At 38.8% G+C, this 19372-nt stretch overlaps 1 protein-coding gene across 1 annotated transcript in view; it reads left to right on the forward strand.

Moving 5' to 3' along the window:
- The first annotated feature begins 1071 nt into the window (after window positions 1–1071).
- The window catches only part of STIM2 (stromal interaction molecule 2), a 32543-nt gene continuing 14242 nt past the window's right edge, over window positions 1072–19372 (forward strand). The window contains exons 1-2 of the mRNA XM_050896183.1: window positions 1072–1192; window positions 12316–12430. Of these exons, the coding sequence (XP_050752140.1) occupies window positions 1130–1192; window positions 12316–12430 (178 nt within the window). The 5' untranslated portion in view covers window positions 1072–1129. The remainder of the gene's footprint in view (window positions 1193–12315; window positions 12431–19372) is intronic.

A 19372-nucleotide genomic window follows, 5' to 3' on the forward strand; every position in this document is an offset into this window, starting at 1 on the left:
ATATGATTAAAGTGGAGTGTACCAGTTTATGGGACTAGTCAGTGCATTTTTATAATGGCTATTACAGTGGGAATTCACTATCTTATTAAAGCTGAACTTTCAAAAAATTATTTCTATATCCTTCTCCACCTTCTGTTCCTTGAGGGTGTTCGGTACATCAGAATTAATGAAATAGCTAGCTATTAGTTAATGCTAAAGTCCGTGAAAGACCAGTCTTAATGATGGTTGATCAACATGCATTGTAGAGTTTTGGAGCATTTGGCATGTGCCTTGTGGAAGGGAAAGAACAGAGATATAACAATCTGATATGGCGGAAGCAGATCCATCAGATGCGCACAAATCATGAGCCTTCAGTCATGAATGCAAATGGAAAAATACTGTTTTTGACCTGGAATCCTGCTCCACAGTGACTCTGCTGTTTTTGATCAGAGCATACAGAACTGAGATATAATGTATTATTATCAGTTGAATTTTCTTTGCGGTGTGCTTTCTTCTCTTGCAGTCCTCCTTGAATGTTTTGCATTCAGTACTACTATCTACTTTGAATTTGATCTGCAATGTGGTTACCATCCCTTTGTTATCTGTTTATGAAGCTGTGATTGTAGGACATGACAATTCTTTTTCTCTTCCTCCACCGCTCTCTGTTTAGCCCAGGCTTTCAGAAAGGAGGTTGGAAAACGCAGTGACTTTATGTGCTATTGCAGTGATATATTACTAAGGGTGGGATGATAGATAGAAGAAGAGGTGGAAATAGCAGTTAGAGGGGTGGAAAAAAAAAAAATCCAAGAGTCAAACTATTCCAGCCTATTCTTTGGGCTTCCTTCCTGGATAAAAAAAGAGTTGATTTTGCCCCCCCCCCCCCCCCCTTCACTTTTTTACTAAGAATTATTATTTTACAGCTAAGTTTGACATCTATGACCTGGTGGCTATGTGCAGTGAAGTACATGTACACATACAGAAATTTAAGCCCTTTCTCTTGCTTGGGAGCTTTATATTCTAGAGTGACAGTAGCTAATATTTCTGTTTGTTTGTTTCCCCCCCCCCCCCCCCCCCCACTTTAGATCCCTGCAGTTCACTCAACCCACCGTGCTTTACTGAGGAGGACCGATTCAGCCTAGAAGCTCTCCGCATGATCCATAAGCAAATGGATGATGACAAAGATGGTGGTATTGAAGTAGATGAAAGTGATGAGGTAGGAGTAAAAAGCCTTCACTTGTGAATACATGAGTTCTGTCTTTTTCCCCTGTCTTATATAGCTGCTCTTTATGTTCCAGCACTTGAGTAGTTGTTGCTGTTTTTCTTAATTCAGCCCTTCCCACAGCCAAATGTGGAATGAAATTCTAGCTTCTAGAATTGTCTGAAATGGAATACTATTGTCCATTGTTCTAGCCTAATGGAAAGTTTTATACTACTATGTATAAAAGCTGTTATTTTTGTGATTAGTGTAAGAGGTAGGCAAATGGTGTTGGTTTAGCTTGCAGTGAGGTGACTAAGAGTTGACATGATCTGCCATCTGGTATTTTAGTTTCTTTGCTCCAAGGTTTTCTTGCTTAAGGCATCGCTAGGCTTTCCTATGTACCTTAGATCTGTTCCAGGCACTTCATGGTGCAAAACAATACCTGTTACAGACAGCAGTCTAGAAAGCTTTCTTACGTGTTTCTCCTCACATTTTACGGGTAAGTAGTAAGCACCTCCTGCTGTAGGTTAATAGTAGATTAAGTCCTATGAACTAAGGAAGGTTATTCAGACCTGCCTGAAGTTTTTTGTGATTGTGCTCAAATGAGTTTGGTAGGCAGGCTCCTGGTAGTCCTGGCAAAGGACTTGCCCTTGCACTTGCTCAACTTTACCATCGAGATTCTCAAAATTACTGGGTAGGAATGGATATATCCATGTAGTTTCATTGTTCTTGCTTCTTTTGCTTTCTGTCAGTTGTCAGGTACAGGCTTGAGAAAGGAAGGGGAGTAAAGATGTCCCCTCATCTCCTGTCCCCTAAAAATGAGGGTATTGCCATGTGGTTCTGAAGCTCATTCTCACTGGAGGTGAGTGGGAGAAGAATCTAGCCCTGACTTCTCTTCCCTTTTTTGTAGCATCTCAGGGAAGATTGTTCTCCATGAATTAGTTAAGTTGTGAATTATCATTGTCAAGTTTAATGTGATGCTACTTATCTGTGTGATTATGTATAAACAGCATCAACAGTGATTGATGCTTGCTTGATACGAGTTTTCTGAAGGAAAGCAATACAATGGAGAGAATGGTCCAGAACAAAATAGTGTACCTTTTAACTTTGGAGGAAAAAATCTGCTCTGTACCTTAGGGACTGTCATGCCAAGGTAGTTCAGGCACTGGAAATAGTCTAGCTCTGTTATTGCAGAATGTTGGGTTACTGTCATTAATGTTTGGGACAGGCACAATCCAGTCTGCAAACTGAAACATTAGTGAGGGAGTGTCAGCTTTCTGAGGAGCTTCTCAGCACTGTGCGATTCTCTTGACTTGTGCTGCATTTGTTATATATGGAAGTGTAGACAGTTAAAAGAAAATACGGAAATATTTATACATTGGAATATTTTTATTGGTATTCAAAAGATCTGTCCTGGTTTCCAGTGGACCATCTTTGTAGCTGACCTTAAGTTTCTTCCTGTTCCAGAGGAATGTTGACATAAACCCAAGCAACAGAAGCTACTCTTAAATAAACCTGTTAAAATGACTGAAATTAGAACAGTTCATGAGGGATGCTGTTATAGCTGGGGTAATGAGAGATGAGTGAAACTATATTCAAACTACTCACTGTGCATAAAATAACTGAAATGTAGCCCTTGTTTCTGCTAGCTAATTTTTAATTATTGAAGAAATATTTAAAAAAACTCCCCCAAATTAGCTTTTTTTTCTACATATCTTCATCGCTGATTTGCATGGAAACTATGTATTTGCATAGAGTGCTTTCTTCTGAGACATTAAAAGCAAACCTGAAATTAATGAGAAATGCAATTTAATTGCATGTTCAACTAGTAATCTGTATGTTCTTGTTGTAGTGCTCTTACTGGTTCTTTACCATAATCTTAAAAGATATGACATTTTAACAACATGGTTATGTAGTTACTTGATTACAGTAAGTCTGAATATATACTAAATATGTGCTCATATACACTATTTCAAAACCAGATTTTTTTTTTGTTTTGTCACAGTGGGTAATGCTGCTTAATGCTACTAAGAATGAGGACTGATAGTTAAAAAAAAAACTTTATTAGAAGTAAAGTTTACATGAAATACAGGGATTTTACTTAAAAACAGGGTAATGGATTTCCTGTTTCATGCATGCTGCATGGTTTTACTTGCAAGACTCCTGGAAGAGCAGTATATTGAGTACGCTGATTAGATATTAATCAGCTTTTTATTTGGCAGGAAAAATGTGACAAAGTACAATAGCTTTCTGTTGTTTTACCAGCACTAAAACAGTGTTACAAATTACAAGTGTATATTTACACCAAGGAAGGAAGTTCTTGTAAATAAGTTATTTTGAGAGGGGAAGGTAACAAGAGCTAAAGATGTTGGACTATTTATTTTAACTACTTTAATTTGCTAATCCAGTGGAGAACTCCCAACAGTGATTCCAGACATTTCATCTGCACGCTATTAATTTTCGTAATGTTCCTCATACCCTGTTTTATGTTGTAGTTTATTTTTCCTCTGTAACATGAAGTCTCACATAAAATCATTCTGTAGAGAAAGAGTTTCTCTAGGATATAAGAAATTTTGAACTTTTATCAGAAACTTTTTATTTCCTCAAAAATTGTCTGATACTGGAAGCCTTTTGGATCTACCTTGGGTGGACTGGAAAGAAGCTTGTATTTGACCTTGATGAAATTGATATGGGGAAACTTGATCTAAATTTTTAGCATAGGATTTATTAGTCATTGAAACACATGAGGGATTTGTTGAAGTCTTCAAAGGAAGATAGAGGGGCTCTAGTTTGAGCATGAACTGGTTAGATATTTTTTCCTTATTCTTTGGTCTGTTACCTAAGTTAGACTAGATAGTATAACTTCAGAGATTTATAAAGATGAAAAAACTTGAACTTTTAAATTCACTAGAATATACTTTTCTCATTATTACAAAATACTTGGAAAAAAGAGCTTTTGTCATAGCTACTCATATATTTGATTTTCTTTTTGCGTTCAGGATTCATGTAACTTTCTAGTACTTGCCCTGAATTTTAAATAGAATTATGTGCTTCAAAACAAGAAGCATAACTTAAAGGAAAAAAAAAATGGTTTAAATAATAAATTTGTGACATACTTTAGGGTATGCTTTACTGTGCAGTTACCAATTTCTGTAAAGTAGGCTATCACAGTGTGAAAACCGGAGAGTATGGTACAGCAGAGAAGAGGAAAAAGGAAGGATGTGGAAAAAGACAATACTTACCGTTAGGGCATGCTGATATGAATTTTTGTATCAAATCTAGCTCCTGCTATTATTACTTTATTATTAACATACAAAAGATTGCAATTGTTTAAACTGGTTTAAAGAGGTAGGCTGTAAAAGGGTAACTGAAAGGGAGAATGTATTACTAACTGAGGTTTTAGTCATGTGTTGTGGGAGGCTGTCTGCCTCAGGAAGCATCTGTTGCACCACGTGTACATGATTCGTTTTAATGATGAAGAGGCACAAGCAGTAAGATAAACTTATCATATGTTCACTATTTACATAGCTTTTTCCTGTTTCCAAAGAACCTCCATATGTAGATCCTACATCAAGTCATTTCCTCAAGGAATCTCTCTGTAGAAATAGAATAAGTTGATGTTTTTGAAATATTAATATCTTAATGTCACACAAAGCTAATGGCACGAATTTACAGCTTTGCGTGGGATCTTTGGATAGATCACTTAATATCTTGATATTTTGTTTGAGTTTTTTTGAGTGCACTTGCATAATTACTTAACAAAAAACCCAACCCAACAAACCCCACACAAAACCACCACCAAAAAAAAAAGACGAAAAACACTGTGCAGAGAGGAAGAGACTGCAGTATTGAAAGCACAAAACGATCAGAGAATGGCTTTTAACAGTATGGTCAAAGAAGTTGGAACCTCAGGGGTGATATGCAGAAGTGCCTGACTTAAAATGTTCTCTGGAGGCAAGAATCAAAAAGAATCTAGCTTTAGTGGCCTAAAACAGGGAGGATGATTGTCTTCTATACAGCGATTAAAGCAGAAAAAGTAGCTAGTATGATCTGATCAGGAGTAGTAATAGTAATACAGCACTTTGGATATAGTAAGTTTGACAGGAGCAGAATATTTGACAGCCCAAGATCTTCCTTTGAAGTGACGATTTCTGTATGGATGGGCTCTGTGAAGCTGTTGTTTGAGGGCTTGAGGTCATATTTGCATCCAAGATGCAAATAATCCAAGAAAGGTGGAACAAACGTAATGTCCTGAGAGATTATGCTGTGTTTTTTGAGAGAAAGCGAAGAGGTGGAGTCTAAAAAAGAGAAAAGTCAAAGGAAGAATCCAGAAAGAAATAAAAATGGAGAAGATACAGAGGTCAAGTGTAAACAACTCAGTTAAAAATAAATAATTTATAGAACTGGGGTGAGCTCAGAAACGTATGCTTCAGTATACCCTCCCTTTAGAGCGAATTTGTGATTAAAGGATTTATAATAAAGGAGAACCAGTTCATGCTCTTATTACTTGTTTTTATTATGTTATTAATTTGCTAGTCGTATTCTTGGTTGTTTATGCTTCCTTTCTTTTAGCAATTAAAATGGTGCATGCATCTATACATCATAATCTATTTTACAAGCTTGATAAATTAAAATATTATATATTAGTATTACTATTTTAGGAGAATCTGGAGAAATAAAATTTAACATGTAACTTTTCAACATGAAATTATTTTCTGAATTCCTGCTGAAAGAGTAATAGAGCTGCCTATTCAATTTGTGTAAAGATGAGTTGGTGAAAGAATTCTGTGGATGTCTTTGTTCTTGAATTCCTTAGAGATATAAAAAAAATGAATGAAACATGATTCACTAGTTTGGACCAGACACCTATTCATTTCAATAATCTGTTCTGGACAGTAGTGAGTACTAAATACTTTGGGCAGAATTGCAAGAAATTCTGTGACAGGAAATCCTGAAGAACTAGATGCCAACAGAGCTCCCGTTTTAAGTATGTATATTTGGATATTAGGAGCATAAAGTGTGAGGTGAAAAAACATTGAATTTAACATTAAACTCAGAACCTAAGTGAATGGCCCTTCTGTATTCTTGAACAAAAGCAAATTTATGCGCAGAATTTCTCTTCCTTTTGATTGTTACATCTTGGAGGGAGTTAAAATTTAGCAGAAGATTTTGGGGGGTGGGGGGAAGTACAGCTATGTATGGAACAGATGTTAAAAAATAATGGATGACATAGTTCAAAAGCTTGATCTCTGTCTGTTTAGTGCATCTTGGGACCTTGTTAACACCTGGGGTAGGCTCCTGAAGTTTATAATTTCAGTTGGGAGAGGTTCTGCTATAGACTGAGCTCTTGCTTCATTTTGTTGTTGGCAAATATACACTCAGCAAGATGTTAAATGTCCTTTAAAGTTCCCTTAGTATTCTGGTTTCATCCTTATTTATATAATAAAGGTCCTTAAACTGGTGTTCATATTTGTGTAAACCAGTTTATACTTCAGTGTTAGCTGGTTAGGCAAAATTCTGCATGGTAGAGAAATATCTGCTGCAGTGGTTCAGAAACTGAAAACATCATAACTGTTTTGCATAATACTGGGATGGCTCCTGAGTCTGTCTTACATCTTGCTGTGCAAGAACATTCTGTTACGAACATTGATCTTTCAAACGAGTATTTTGAGCTTCCTAACCAGTGTAGCAAACCTTTTCCCCCAAAGCTATTGGGTTACTCTGATTCCCTTAGTTTATTGTAGATCTGTTAATAGAAGTCTTTTTTGCATTGAATTTTATCATTCAGCTGCTAGTGTATTTGTCCCCAGGCAGTGTCTTTTAGCCTCCTGAAGTTTTGTAAGCACCTCTGAGCATGTCTACAGAGTCTGTTTTTTCAGAGCAGGATAGGTAGGAGCCAGGTCTTGTCTGAAAACATTATGACCATGTTAGTCTACGGCTGTGCCTATACAAAGTCCTGTAGAGAGGCAGCATGTGTTATCATGGGTACAGTTGCATAGAAACCTGTTCCAACGTGATTTGGATCAGACCTACCTCATGCCTTGCCTCCCTGGAGGTACTTAAGCTAATATGTAGCTGTCTGCACCTGTTTATGTAGCACTGCAGGCATTTAGTCCAGCTACAATGAAATGCCCCCTTGGAAGTTCTAACTTGGCTTTGAAGAGATTGCAAAGTTTACTTTGCAGTAGAATAGGTGCAATTTTGTTTTGAGCTCCAATAATCTTTTTTCAATAGAATTTGTAGATTACTTAAGATATACTTGGTAACACTTTCACGGCTATGTCCTACATTTTTCTAGTGATGTTTTTATTATGCTTAAATACATTTTCTTATTTTACTAGCATCTTTAGAAGCCATTACTATAGGCTAGGCAGTTGTGAACGCTGTCATACCTGAATCATAGTATGTTGCCTTTTAAAAGCACACTTGCCATCATAACTTAGTCCATAAGTGTGACATTGCAATAGCTGCAACGAGTCTCGTAGTAGTGGACAGGAGGGAGTGTACTAAAAGGCTGTCTAACAGTAACCGGCTGTATCTGAAGGTAGGATTATAGGAAAACTGAAGTTGTAACTTTTGCATGTTTTCTTTTGAAGGAATAAAACTGAAGAAAAGAACACTGTTTAAGGAACAGATGCTCAAGGAAGACAGTAATACTTAGCCAGGAGATGTTACTGATTGGTCTTAAAGTAAACTTGTCAGAGGGTCTATTTTAAGCTGGTGAAACTGAAAATCATAAAATTGAGCCTTCACCCAGAACAAAATGTAAACATAGCATGAGTACTTCCTTCTGCGGTTAGTGAGTGTGGTTAATTTTACTTTTCCACTGGTGTTTGCAAAAGTATGCAGTTGTTCATTTGCTCTTCAAGGAGCAAGCATCTCTTGTAACTTCCATATTTTAACATATTTTAACTTTTTGTATTGTTGCATGTGGCTTTGGTTTGCAAGTGCTCTCTCCATGTCAAACCGGTATTGGATTTTGGTGTGTCTTTTCCTCTTTTGGAAGTGTCAGAATTTTTTTTTTTGGTGGTTCTTGCTTCAGGTTAGTTTTTGGTTATGAGTTGACTGGATTTTGGTGAATGTTACAGTACTGAAGGCTTTCTGAAGAGGAAGGAAGGTTGTGGTGTACCTGACCTTGTAAGTGTTTTCCAGGGCTCCGCAAGTCCTGTCCGTCCCTCCCTGCCCCCCCCAAGGAGGAGAAAGTTTCCTCTCCACCTATTACACTGCTGAACCTTGGGCTTTGGAATGTGAATCTTTGTAGAGGCACAGTTGTTACGGTACTTTTGGGATCAAACCTCCAGTTTCGAGTCTAGGTGTGGTGGTTTTTTTTTTACTCGTTTTTGAAGTAACTACTTTGACAAATGATTTTTTTTTTTGTTTCACACAGAGTTTTTAGGTAACTTATCTGCTGCTTTCTTGGTTTCATCTTTGTAGTCTTAAAAGGCCTTCTTCCTCTTGAGTAATTATGTTGGCTAGGATAATCCTTAGATGTTTTTTGTTAAAGCTTATTCTTTTAACCTCCCTGTTTAGAGTTATTTTTCTAACCTTTTCTTTGTATATTTAATGACCAGGGCAACAGAGGAGAGATTAGCTGCCATGACAAGGAACAGAAAAATCCTCTCTTTTTACCAGAGTTCTGTTTTTATGGCTTTCTTCAGTTTAGGACACAATTCCTCTTCTTAAAGGAGAACTTCCATTTTAGGCCAGTTTTGAAACAAAGATCTTTTAAACAAAAGAAAGATGTTTGATGATGTCATATATCTCTTCATTAGTAAATGCATTCATTCCATGAAACATGATGGCCTCTTTCTAGCTATGCACACTGTGACTTTACTGTTGTGACCATCCAGTGTTAGAGAAGCTCGTTGAGGAAGTCGTCATGGTTATTCTCACAGGATCTGGGAGCAATATGGGTAGGATTGAACAGAAGAGGGGCTCTTTTCTTGAAGACATTCTCTCCCCCTGAGGAGTACTGATTACTAAATGCAAACTGCTTACAAGTTTGTGTGTTGACAGTCCCTTTTTTTAAAAGGGACTTAATCAAATACTCTAAACAGTCTCCCAGTATAAACCAGATCTTTTCCACTGTTGTCCTCTTCTCCCGGGAAATCTTGTGCTTCGAACTTGGATTTGTTTTCTGTATTTGTGATGAAATTTGAAATTGGGCTTTTCATTTTTTCCCCTCAACTTGTTAGCGTAGCCGGTTGGGTTCCAGCAGTATGTTGAGAATGTGAATTCATATGTTAACTCTTGCTCCCTCTGCGGGCTCTGTAGCAGAATGACATAAAATGCTGCAAGTTTTCCATAAACTGTTGTTTGCATTACTTATCTGGGTGCCAAGGTAACCTATGTCCATCCCATTTTTAAAATCAGAACGCTTTCTTATAGTACCTTATAGTGCTTTAGGGTGAGACGTAACACCTTGAAGCTTTTCTGTTTATCAGTTGGCATCTTCCTTCCCTTCTTTATTCCTAACCCTGTATGTAGTATTGTTAACAGCAATTCAGATTTTCCTTGACAGCACCTGTAACTGTTCAGACATTCTTGTCCTAAGTATTTTACGACCTTTGCTGACAACTAGCAGTAAAGATAGAATCAAGTTTATTTCTTATGAACGAAATTGATCTGAGGTATGAGTTTTAGCTGAGGAGATGCAAAATGTGCTGAAACCTTTACATAGAGCATATATTCCATTCTGTTCCTCTGCAGAAACTTGATCGGCCTACGACGTTTGTTTTTAAAACAAATGTCCATGCCTGACATTTGGAGTCTCCAAGGGCAGTGCATCACCAGTCACTAGAAAGCTAAAGAGTGAGTGTTAACATGTACCTTAACCCCCATATGAAGGGAGATAGTCTTTGCAGGGAGGGACCTATAATATATTTTTCGCTGTCTTTTTAGTACATTTTTCACAAGGTCCCAAAAGACACGCTGGGGATGGTAGTTGATGGTAGGTACTTGCAGTTTGAAGGGAAAAGGTCAGGTGGGCAAACATCAGTTCTTTCCTGCTGCTCCAGCTGTGAGACTGTACTTTAATCTGAAAAGGCTTAGAGACATTAGTGAATAGGAAGATTTTTTTTTTTTTTAATTGTTTGGCTCCTTTTCTTCGGTTTTACCCTTTAATAAACATGGATGGGAACGAATAAGATAATCCGCCTTTGATTGCATGTTGTATGTTAACTATCGAAATTGCCAGCTTCATGGTAGTTATGCCAATTTGGGAAGTACTCAGAGTTCACACTTGGACTATGGAATATGCAACAGAGGTTATGCAGCAGATATTTTTACGTTTGCATATAGTTACAGCAATCAGTCCTTTTCTGTGCTTATTGTACCTTTTTACAGTTGCTGGTCCATGGTGTTTCAGAAGTTCTGTAATTGCCTCTGCCCCAACAGGCTGCTATTTTTCAGTTGTTCTCGTATATTTCATAAATTTCTCCTATATTTCTCATGTGTATACATGTGTGTATATATATCTGTATTTATGCCTTTCTCATATACATAGGGCAGAGGAGTTAAAAATGCTCGTGCAATTTGTGTGAGCTAAATGGAACTATTTTAGGAATCAAAAGACTTTAGAAAGCTGATGTCTGACAATCAAAAAAGTTTTGAAGTGGTAGATGAATGAGAGAGGGTTTGCATCCAATCTATATTTGGAACCAAAAGACATGTATAGCTTTATGATTGGATTAGGGAGGGCTATTAGTACTTTATCACAAGTCTAGCAGTCAGAGGAGAAACTTGAATCCCTTCCCGTATTTCCTAGTGAGAATGAAGTTTTTAATAAGGGAAAATTGATAAGTGTTAGCTTTTTCTTGCATATTTCTGCTATCGTGCACTCTTTTTATTAAGAGTTAATATTATGGTTTAACATTGACTACTTTTCAGTCTCTCCTGCAGTTTCTTGAATGACATAATCTCTAGATTTGTTAGAAATGGGGCCTATGCAAGAAGCTCTGCAGATAAATTATTACCAGGACTAAATTTTAAGAAGTGGGCTTTTCTGCAGTGCATCGCTAGCTTGGCCTTCTTCCTCACCTCCTTGAAGTGGTGATGGCATATGACTAACCACATAAAAAGCTGTTTTTTGAGTTAGCCATCATGACTATCTATAGCTGTTCCTTCAGGAACTGAAGAAAGCAAGCAATCTACTGTGGAAGATTACTTAGCTCTCATGTTAGTTTTCTGGTACTAATACTAAGGTCTCCACCCACAGAGACTGCTCATGCTGTGCTTTTAGGGACTGATAACTATGGAAGGTTTCCATTATTAATGGGAGGTGATTTGCTAACCAGTATTCCAACTTTTTTAGGCCTATGTGAAATAAAAATAAAATGGATTTTACAGTTCCATGCTTTTTTTCTTGTATGTATTTGGAGAACCCATTTGTAGTGACTTGTGAAATACTGATACGACACTGCTGTATATGACATGATTGCAGGATCTTCCTTTTTATCCTGTTTACTAAAAGGCAAAGCGTGGTATTTTGACATAGGCTTCCTATTAATTACTGAGAATGAAACAGCTTTGTGTAATGCTTCTGTGCTTGGAGTGTAACCACTGAGGAATGATTAGCAAGAAGAAAATCGGCCCTAAGATGACTTCTGTTTTTTAATTTGATGAAATAGAAGTCAAATTTGTGTTGTCTAATCAAAAGACTTTAGTAATACTTAGTCAACACCTTTCTCTCATCCCTCAAGCAGTTGCATTTAACTGGTATAGCAGGATTCAGGTATTACTCATCCATAAAGGACTGGCACATTTTCAAATCTTACATGGTCTTATCTTCAAGTAGGTGAAGTTGGTTAAATGTCTTCAGAATAGAGAAGTACACAGTATGACTTGTGTGGTGCATTCTTGTAATCCCTGTAAATCTAAGGCATACTAATAATGTTGTTAAACCTAGTGTACTAGCAACTGCACCTTCATTTTTTCTAGGATTTAATCGTTGTGAAAATCAAATCCTGTAAGAGTGTTTAACTTGCTTTCTGAGTATTTGATGTAGTCAACGTACATGAATTGTGTGCTGCTTGCATGGGGAAGAGATAGTAAAGATTCTTCTCTGCCTGATTTCCATGTAGTTTTTGTTTAGAAATTGTTATTTTGGCATTTAAGATGATGTTTTCCCTTTTCTTCAGTTTCTAAGGGAAGATATGCAATACAAGGATGCCTCTAATAAACATAGTCACCTGCACAGAGAAGACAAACATATCACCATTGAGGATCTGTGGAAACGCTGGAAAACATCTGAAGGTAGGTAAAAAAGAATAGCTAAAAATGATGGTGGTTATTGAAATAGACATAATTCAACAATTTTTCCACCAAGTAGTTCAGAGTAGTAAATGGACGACCTCTTAAAGCATATTCACGAATCTGTTTTGGTACTGTTATTTATAGGCGTACGTAAACCTGACTAAAAACTCATTCAGTCCAGGTAGCGTTAATTTCCTCTTGATGTGCTGGATGTATTGTGAGTAAACTAAGCTAGTTTACACACTCATCTGTATGAAATTGTAATTTATGAAGGTGACTGTTGCAAGCGCTGAATTCCAGATAAGCATATTTTTAATTTAGTAAGCCCTAAGGATTGCTGTCAAGCTATTTTTAAACATTTATTATATGTTGTAATAAGTGGAAAGTCCAGTGTGCTTCCACTTGGAGGTAAATTTTCTTTGGGCTACAAAGAGCTAGAATTCTTAGTCCAAAGCATTTTGGAATATCTTTTTAAACTTGGGATACAGGAAAATGGACTGACAACCCAACACCGCCATTCCTCCCCCACTTTGATTTGAGTGAAATAAGTAAGTTGAGCCAAATATTCCAAATATCAAAAGACAGTACTTAATGAGCAGTACAGTTCATTGCCAAATATGTTCCAGAATGTAGTGATTAAAAAAGAAATTTCCAGAGGTCTAGAATGGTAGAGTTGTTGAGAGAAAAATACTTTTTTTCCCACATCATTCAGAACGTGTTGTGCTAATGGTGAGCACATAGAGATCTAAAAGTTGGTATTAGTCAAACAGCTAAAAGTAGGAACAAAAGAGGAATAAAACCAGGAACATGCCATTGGTTCTTTCTGCTAGTGTAGGAAGTCATTTAAGTGCAGTCTGAGGTAGTGCATTGGCTAAGTGTTTGCTGTGTAGTAAATATCTACGTTTTAACCAGCGATTTTTAGCCTCATCTCTTCAAATATTCTGTAAATACTTATTCACTAAAGATCTTGTTCAATGAAAGTATTGCAAGTAAATTATCAGAGGAAATTATCTCCCTACAATTGTTCATCTAACTTATGAGTAACTCTTCAAAAATTTAGGCTATAGTGATATCTGAAGTATCTAATTTGTCTATTGTGTATATCTTTGTTCCAGGTTTCTTGAATGTAGTGAGCAATGTGAGTAAGACTCAAAAGATTTCGAGAGGAATGTCTGGTCTTATTGTGTCTGCTTATAATGGCTTTACAGTGCATCCTGTTGAGGAAACTAAAGTTGCACCACAGGGAGGCCCGTAGAATGAGACTCCCAAGCAGCGTTAACAGTGGTCTGGTGACTGTTAGAAAGCCTGAAGCCCCTCAAATAGTGAACTACTTTCATTTAATATTAGGTAACATGGCTAATGCTGTTTTTCCTTTCTAGATGTTTTAGGGATTTTGATTTATTTGTTTCTTATGTGCTGCTAGTTTATAGTGCCAGTTTAATGCAATTTGACAGCATTAAACAAGAGGGTGGAAGGTAGTGTAAATGACGGTATCAGTAATTTGAAACTTCATTAAGCAGTCTGAAGTATCTGTGTGAGAATTACAAGCTCTAAATAGTGCCCTTGACAGTGCCCATTAGTGTTTATGCAGAAAGGTCTTCTGGATCTATTGCTGCTTAGTTTATGCTGAGTAGAATTGCCCATCCCTTCCCATAAAGCTTGCTTTATGTGGATATTTTTCTTAAATATTTGTCAAATAGCTTAAAGTTGCTTTCTGTTTAAGATATTGGTGATGTGAGACAGATAGATTTGAGGGAAGAAAGTGAAAATGGTTTATGGTCTAGTAAGTGTGCTATTGCTGTTTGGTGTCTCCTTTTAGGATTAAGAAAAACAGGTTATTTTTAAGTAATTGCTTGAGAAGGATCTTATGCAGTGAATGGAAGCTTGAGGATTGGCTTCATTCAAAGCTTTAAAAATTGCCTAATAAAATAAAAAAAGCAGCTTTAGAATATTGCTTTTTAATATTTCTGGCACTGGGCAGGCTTTTGGTATCCCCACCTGGTACAGAATGCTTAAGGCATAGTCTGTACTGGTGCAAATTAAAGGAATTTCAAGGCTACTATAGGTTTTACCTGCATGGGAGGAATCATATCATAGCCTAAATCAGCATCTAGCCTATTGTTGCTGTGTTGCCACACAGTTTCAATGAGTCCTTTAGTACAAAACAAGACTGTTACTTAATTTAGTTTAGTTGGTGTTACTTATGCTTTTTGTGATCATTTAAATTTTTTAATCTCATAATCTAATTCTACAGAGAGTGCTCCATTTAGAGGAGTGGCTAGGAACTAGCATAGCTGTTTAAAGCATAGAAAATACTGCTTTCTGAAAGGCCTCTGACTTCTATTATTGTGTATCTGTTCTTTAAATGTAAGTGCCAGTATATGCTTGTTGTATGCTATTTGCTTTAACTATCTCCTTTTCTTTCTAACTAAGCAGTATTTATACATATACAGAGCCTTTCAGCCATTCTAAAGTATCAAGCTTAGTAGTTATTGTTGGGTTAAAATCAAAGGTGCGTCTTCAGTATTTTTTCTGCAAGGGCCTTGAAGAGGTGGTAGTTGTGAGTGCAGCAAAGGGGACAGATGAACATTTGTTTTGATGTCTGAATACCAGTCTTTGTACAATTATTTTGAAAGTTCTATGTCTCAAGGGTGTCTGCCTTCTCTTTTTCTTGCCCCTCTAATGGGCTAAGATCACATGAGTTTTCTGTCTGAAGAGAGATGTGTAGGTATTTATTCTCAGTAGTGAGTCTGTAAAATCAGCGCAGGGGCCTTCAGCTGGGTAGCTCTCTGACCTGTCTTGGTGAATAGGCAGGGTGCTGCATTCTTGGTGATGTAGCATTGTCCCTTGGGACTTGATTTTGTAGCAAAGTAAAACTGTAGTGGTCAAACCTGGAGTTCATGAATGGTTTACTATTGTTAGACTAATTGGAGTCCTACCAAACACTAGTTTTTACAAACTGCCTTAAAAAAGTAGTAGTTTTTCTTTACCATTATGGCATATTGGACCTTTAATGTATAGTATGTGCTGTAGACTGCCCTATAATACAAAAAAGCTTCTCCCCTACCTTGTGTGTGTATTTTTTTTTTCTTTAACTCTTTTTTCTTCTCTGTGAAAAGTAGAAGGTGACCTAAAGTCTGGTACCTTATTTGTTAGGGGAAAAAGATTAAAAAATGGCTTTATGTTTGTATGTGTGATCACCTGTTGTATTCTGAGGTTGCACACTTGTTGCACAAGTGTTCTTGCAGCAACTGGGACTAAACTGCATACCACAAAGATGTTATGGTTGCCTTGCACTTTCTTAATTGTTTGCTGTCTCAGGTTTTAAAAATCCAGAGATTAGAAATACATGCCAGCAGGGCTTGACTAAGGATGAGTTACATAATGCTGCATGCTGTTCCAGGCAGGACCAGTACAGTACTGCAGACTGGCCCTTCTGCGTGAGAGGAAACGAGTTGTAATGTTAAACTGTTGAAAAGATAGTCAGGGTCACTTCTCTCTTTTGCTCTTTTATGCTATTTAAAAACCTACTGGTGGCAGCATATTTCATGCTGATGTTGTGCTGAAGGTCCTGCTAAAACAAAACTAACTTTTGAATCCTTGTGTGTGCTTGATACAGAACAATCTGTGTTTTTCTGTATTGCCTGGTCAGCCTATTCTCAACTTTAAGCCTAATATATGGCTGTCATTCACTCCTTGCTGTGAAATACTCTTTATCGAATGTAACTTGATTTCTGAAAGGAGTAGGAGACCCACAGGAGTACTGAGGCTGACATTGTAATGTTGTTTTACTTCACGCCTCCCTGCCCTGAAGCACTGTACAAATTTAACATAAAAAAATGATATATAGCTTGATCTTCTAATCAGCCATTAACGTGGGTTAGCAAGAACAACTTTCATAAAGGGCCAGTTTGAAGCTACTTGTGCTATCTCCACCTTCAGGCATGTTATTATAGCAGTTTAAAAAAAAAAAAAAAAAAGGTAACCCCCCCCCCCCCCCCCCCCCCCCCCCCGAACTTGTGCTCTGAAATAGAACAGCTGACACAAGTCAAGAGACTGAGTGCCGCACTGGGGTGTAAACGCTGTGGCTTCTACACCTGCCTGCCAAAGGCAAGTTGCTGACATCCCCTCTCTCAAGTTATCTATTTGTGAAAAATAGGTGTGAGAGGGAAGGATGTTATGATTACTCTTTAATGCTATCTGCATTTAACTTACAGTAACTTTCAGTTGCTACTCCATTGTCTGAAGCACTATATTCTTTTTGGGTGATTAAAATAAGGAAAAGTTATAACCTCAGCTAATTAGTAGGAGCTGGCACATTCTAATTGGCAATGCTAATAGAGATGAATTTCAGCTGGCCTGCTTGCCTTTCAGTACACCTGGTGTATATCACCTTGTCTTGTGTCATGTTTCAGTAGGCTATAAGTGCTTCTACTGAAGAAAGGCCAGTTTGCTTCTCAGTACTGTATGCTGTTGTAGAATGAACATATATGTTGGTCATAAGGTCTTATTGGAGACAAGTCAAGCAATACTTCTTACCAATACATAGCATATAGAAGATATCAACAAAAAGAAACAGTCTGAATGTTTCCACTGATACAAATCAATCTCCCAGGGCTCCACTGTGGTGCTGTAGGAAAGGGAGGACAGCGTAGTTCAGGGTCTGGTTCCACCTGGAAAAGCTGGGGATTTGCAGGCACTGACACTGGAATTCCACTAGTGCAGAATTAGTTTACATAATAAATCTAAATTTCTCGTGAAATATGTGCATGGGCAGAGATTCAGACCGTGAAATCCCAGAATTAAGAGTCGACTGTATGTATTGATTATGTTTAGCTTAAATGGCAAGTGGCCATTTAAAAGGACACAACATAACATATCATAGAGTGGTTTGGGTTGGAAGGGACCTTAAAGATCATCTAGTTCCAAACCCCCTGCCATGGGCAGGGACACCTTCCACTAGACCAGATTGCTCAAAGCCCCATCCAGCCTGGCCTTGAACACTTCCAGGGAGGGGGCATCCACAGCCTCTCTGGGCAACTTGTTGCAGTGTGTCACTACCCTCATAGTGAAGAATTTCTTCCTTACATCTAATCTAAAGCTACTCTCTTTTAGTTTAAAGTCATTACCGCTTGTCCTATCACTACATGCCCTTGTAAAAAGTCTCTCTCTGACTTTCTTGTAGGCCCCCTTTAGGTACTGGAAAGCTGCTAGAAGGTCTCCCCAGAGCCTTCTCTTCTCCAGGCTGAACTACCCCAACTCTCTCAGCCTGTCTTCATAGGAGAGGAGCTCCAGCCCTCTGATCATCTTCGTGGCCCTCCTCTGGACTCACTCCAATAGATCCATGTCCTACTTATGTTGGGGGCCCCAGAGCTGAACACAGTACTCCAGGTGAGGTCTCACAAGAGCAGAGCAGAGGGGCAGAATCACTTCCCTCGACCTGCTGGTCATGATTCTTCTGATGCAGCCCAGGATATGGTTGGCTTTCTGGGTTGCAAACACACATTGCCGGGTCATGCGGAGCTTCTTGTCAACCAGCACCCCCAAGTCCTCCTCCACAGGGCTGTTCTCTATCCACTGATCGCCCAGCCTGTATTTGTGCTTGGGATTGCCCTGACCCATGTGCAGGACCTTGCACTTGGCCTTGTTGAACTTCATGAGGTTCGCACGGGCCCACCTCTCAAGCCTGTCAAGGTCCCTCTGGATGGCATCCCTTCCCTCCAGCATGTCGACCACACCACTCAGCTTGGTGTTGTCAGCAAACTTGCTGAGAGTGCACGCAATCCCACTGTCCATGTCGCCAACAAAGGTGTTAAACAGCACCCGTCCCAATACCGACCCCTGAGGAACGCTACTCATCACTGCTCTCCACTTGGACATGGAGCCATTGACTGCAGCTCTTTGAGTGCGACCATCCAGCCAATTCCTTATCCACCAAGTGGTCCATCTGTCAAATCCATGTCTCTCCAATTTAGAGACAAGGATGTCGTGCGGGGCAGTGTCAAATAATTTGCACAAGTCCGGGTAGACGGCATCAATTGCTCTTCCCTTATCCACCAGTGCTGTAACCCCGTTGTAGAAGGCCACCTAATTTGTCAGGCACGATTTGCCCTTAGTGAAGCCATGCTGGCTGTCACCAATCACTTCCTTATTTTCCATGTGCCCTATCATAGTTTCCAGGAGGATCTGCTCTATGATCTTGCTGGGCACAGAGGTGAGACTGACTGGCCCGTAGTTCCCCGGGTCTTTCTTTTTTCCCTTTCTAAAAATGGGGGTTATGTTTCCCCTTTTCCAGTCAGTGGGAACTTCCCCGGACTGCCACGACTTCTCGAATATGGTGGATAGTGGCTTAGCCACTTCACCCACCAGTTCCCTCAGGACCCACGGATGTATTTCATCAGGTCCCATGGACTTGTGCACCTTCAGGTTCCTTAGATGGTCTCGAACATGATCTTTTCCTGCAGTGGGCAGTTCTTCATTCTCCCAGTCCCTGCCTTTGCCTTCTGTGACTTGGGCGGTGTGGCTGGAGCACTGGCTGGTGAAGACTGAGGCAAAAAAGTCCTTGAGTACCTCAGCCTTCTCCATGTCCCGGGTAACCAGGTCTCCTCTTTCCTTCCAGAGAGGGTCCACATTTTCCCTAGTCTTCCTTTTATCACCGATGTACCTACAGAAGCTTTTCTTGTTGCCCTTGATGTCCCTGGCCAGGTCTAATTCTATCAGGGCTTTAGTTTTCCTAAGCTGATCCCTGGCTGCTCGGACAATTTCTTTGTATTCGTTCCAGGCCACCTGTCCTTGCTTCCACCCTCTGTAGGCTTCTTTTTTGTGTTTGAGTTTGTCCAGGAGCTCCTTGTTCATCCATGCAGGCCTCCTGGTGTTTTTGCCTGACTTCCTCTTTGTTGGGATGCATCGCTCCTGAGCTTGGAGGAGGTGATCCTTGAATAT

Source organism: Gymnogyps californianus, chromosome 4 (genome assembly GCF_018139145.2).
Source record: "Gymnogyps californianus isolate 813 chromosome 4, ASM1813914v2, whole genome shotgun sequence".
Taxonomy (NCBI): Eukaryota; Metazoa; Chordata; class Aves; order Accipitriformes; family Cathartidae; genus Gymnogyps; species Gymnogyps californianus.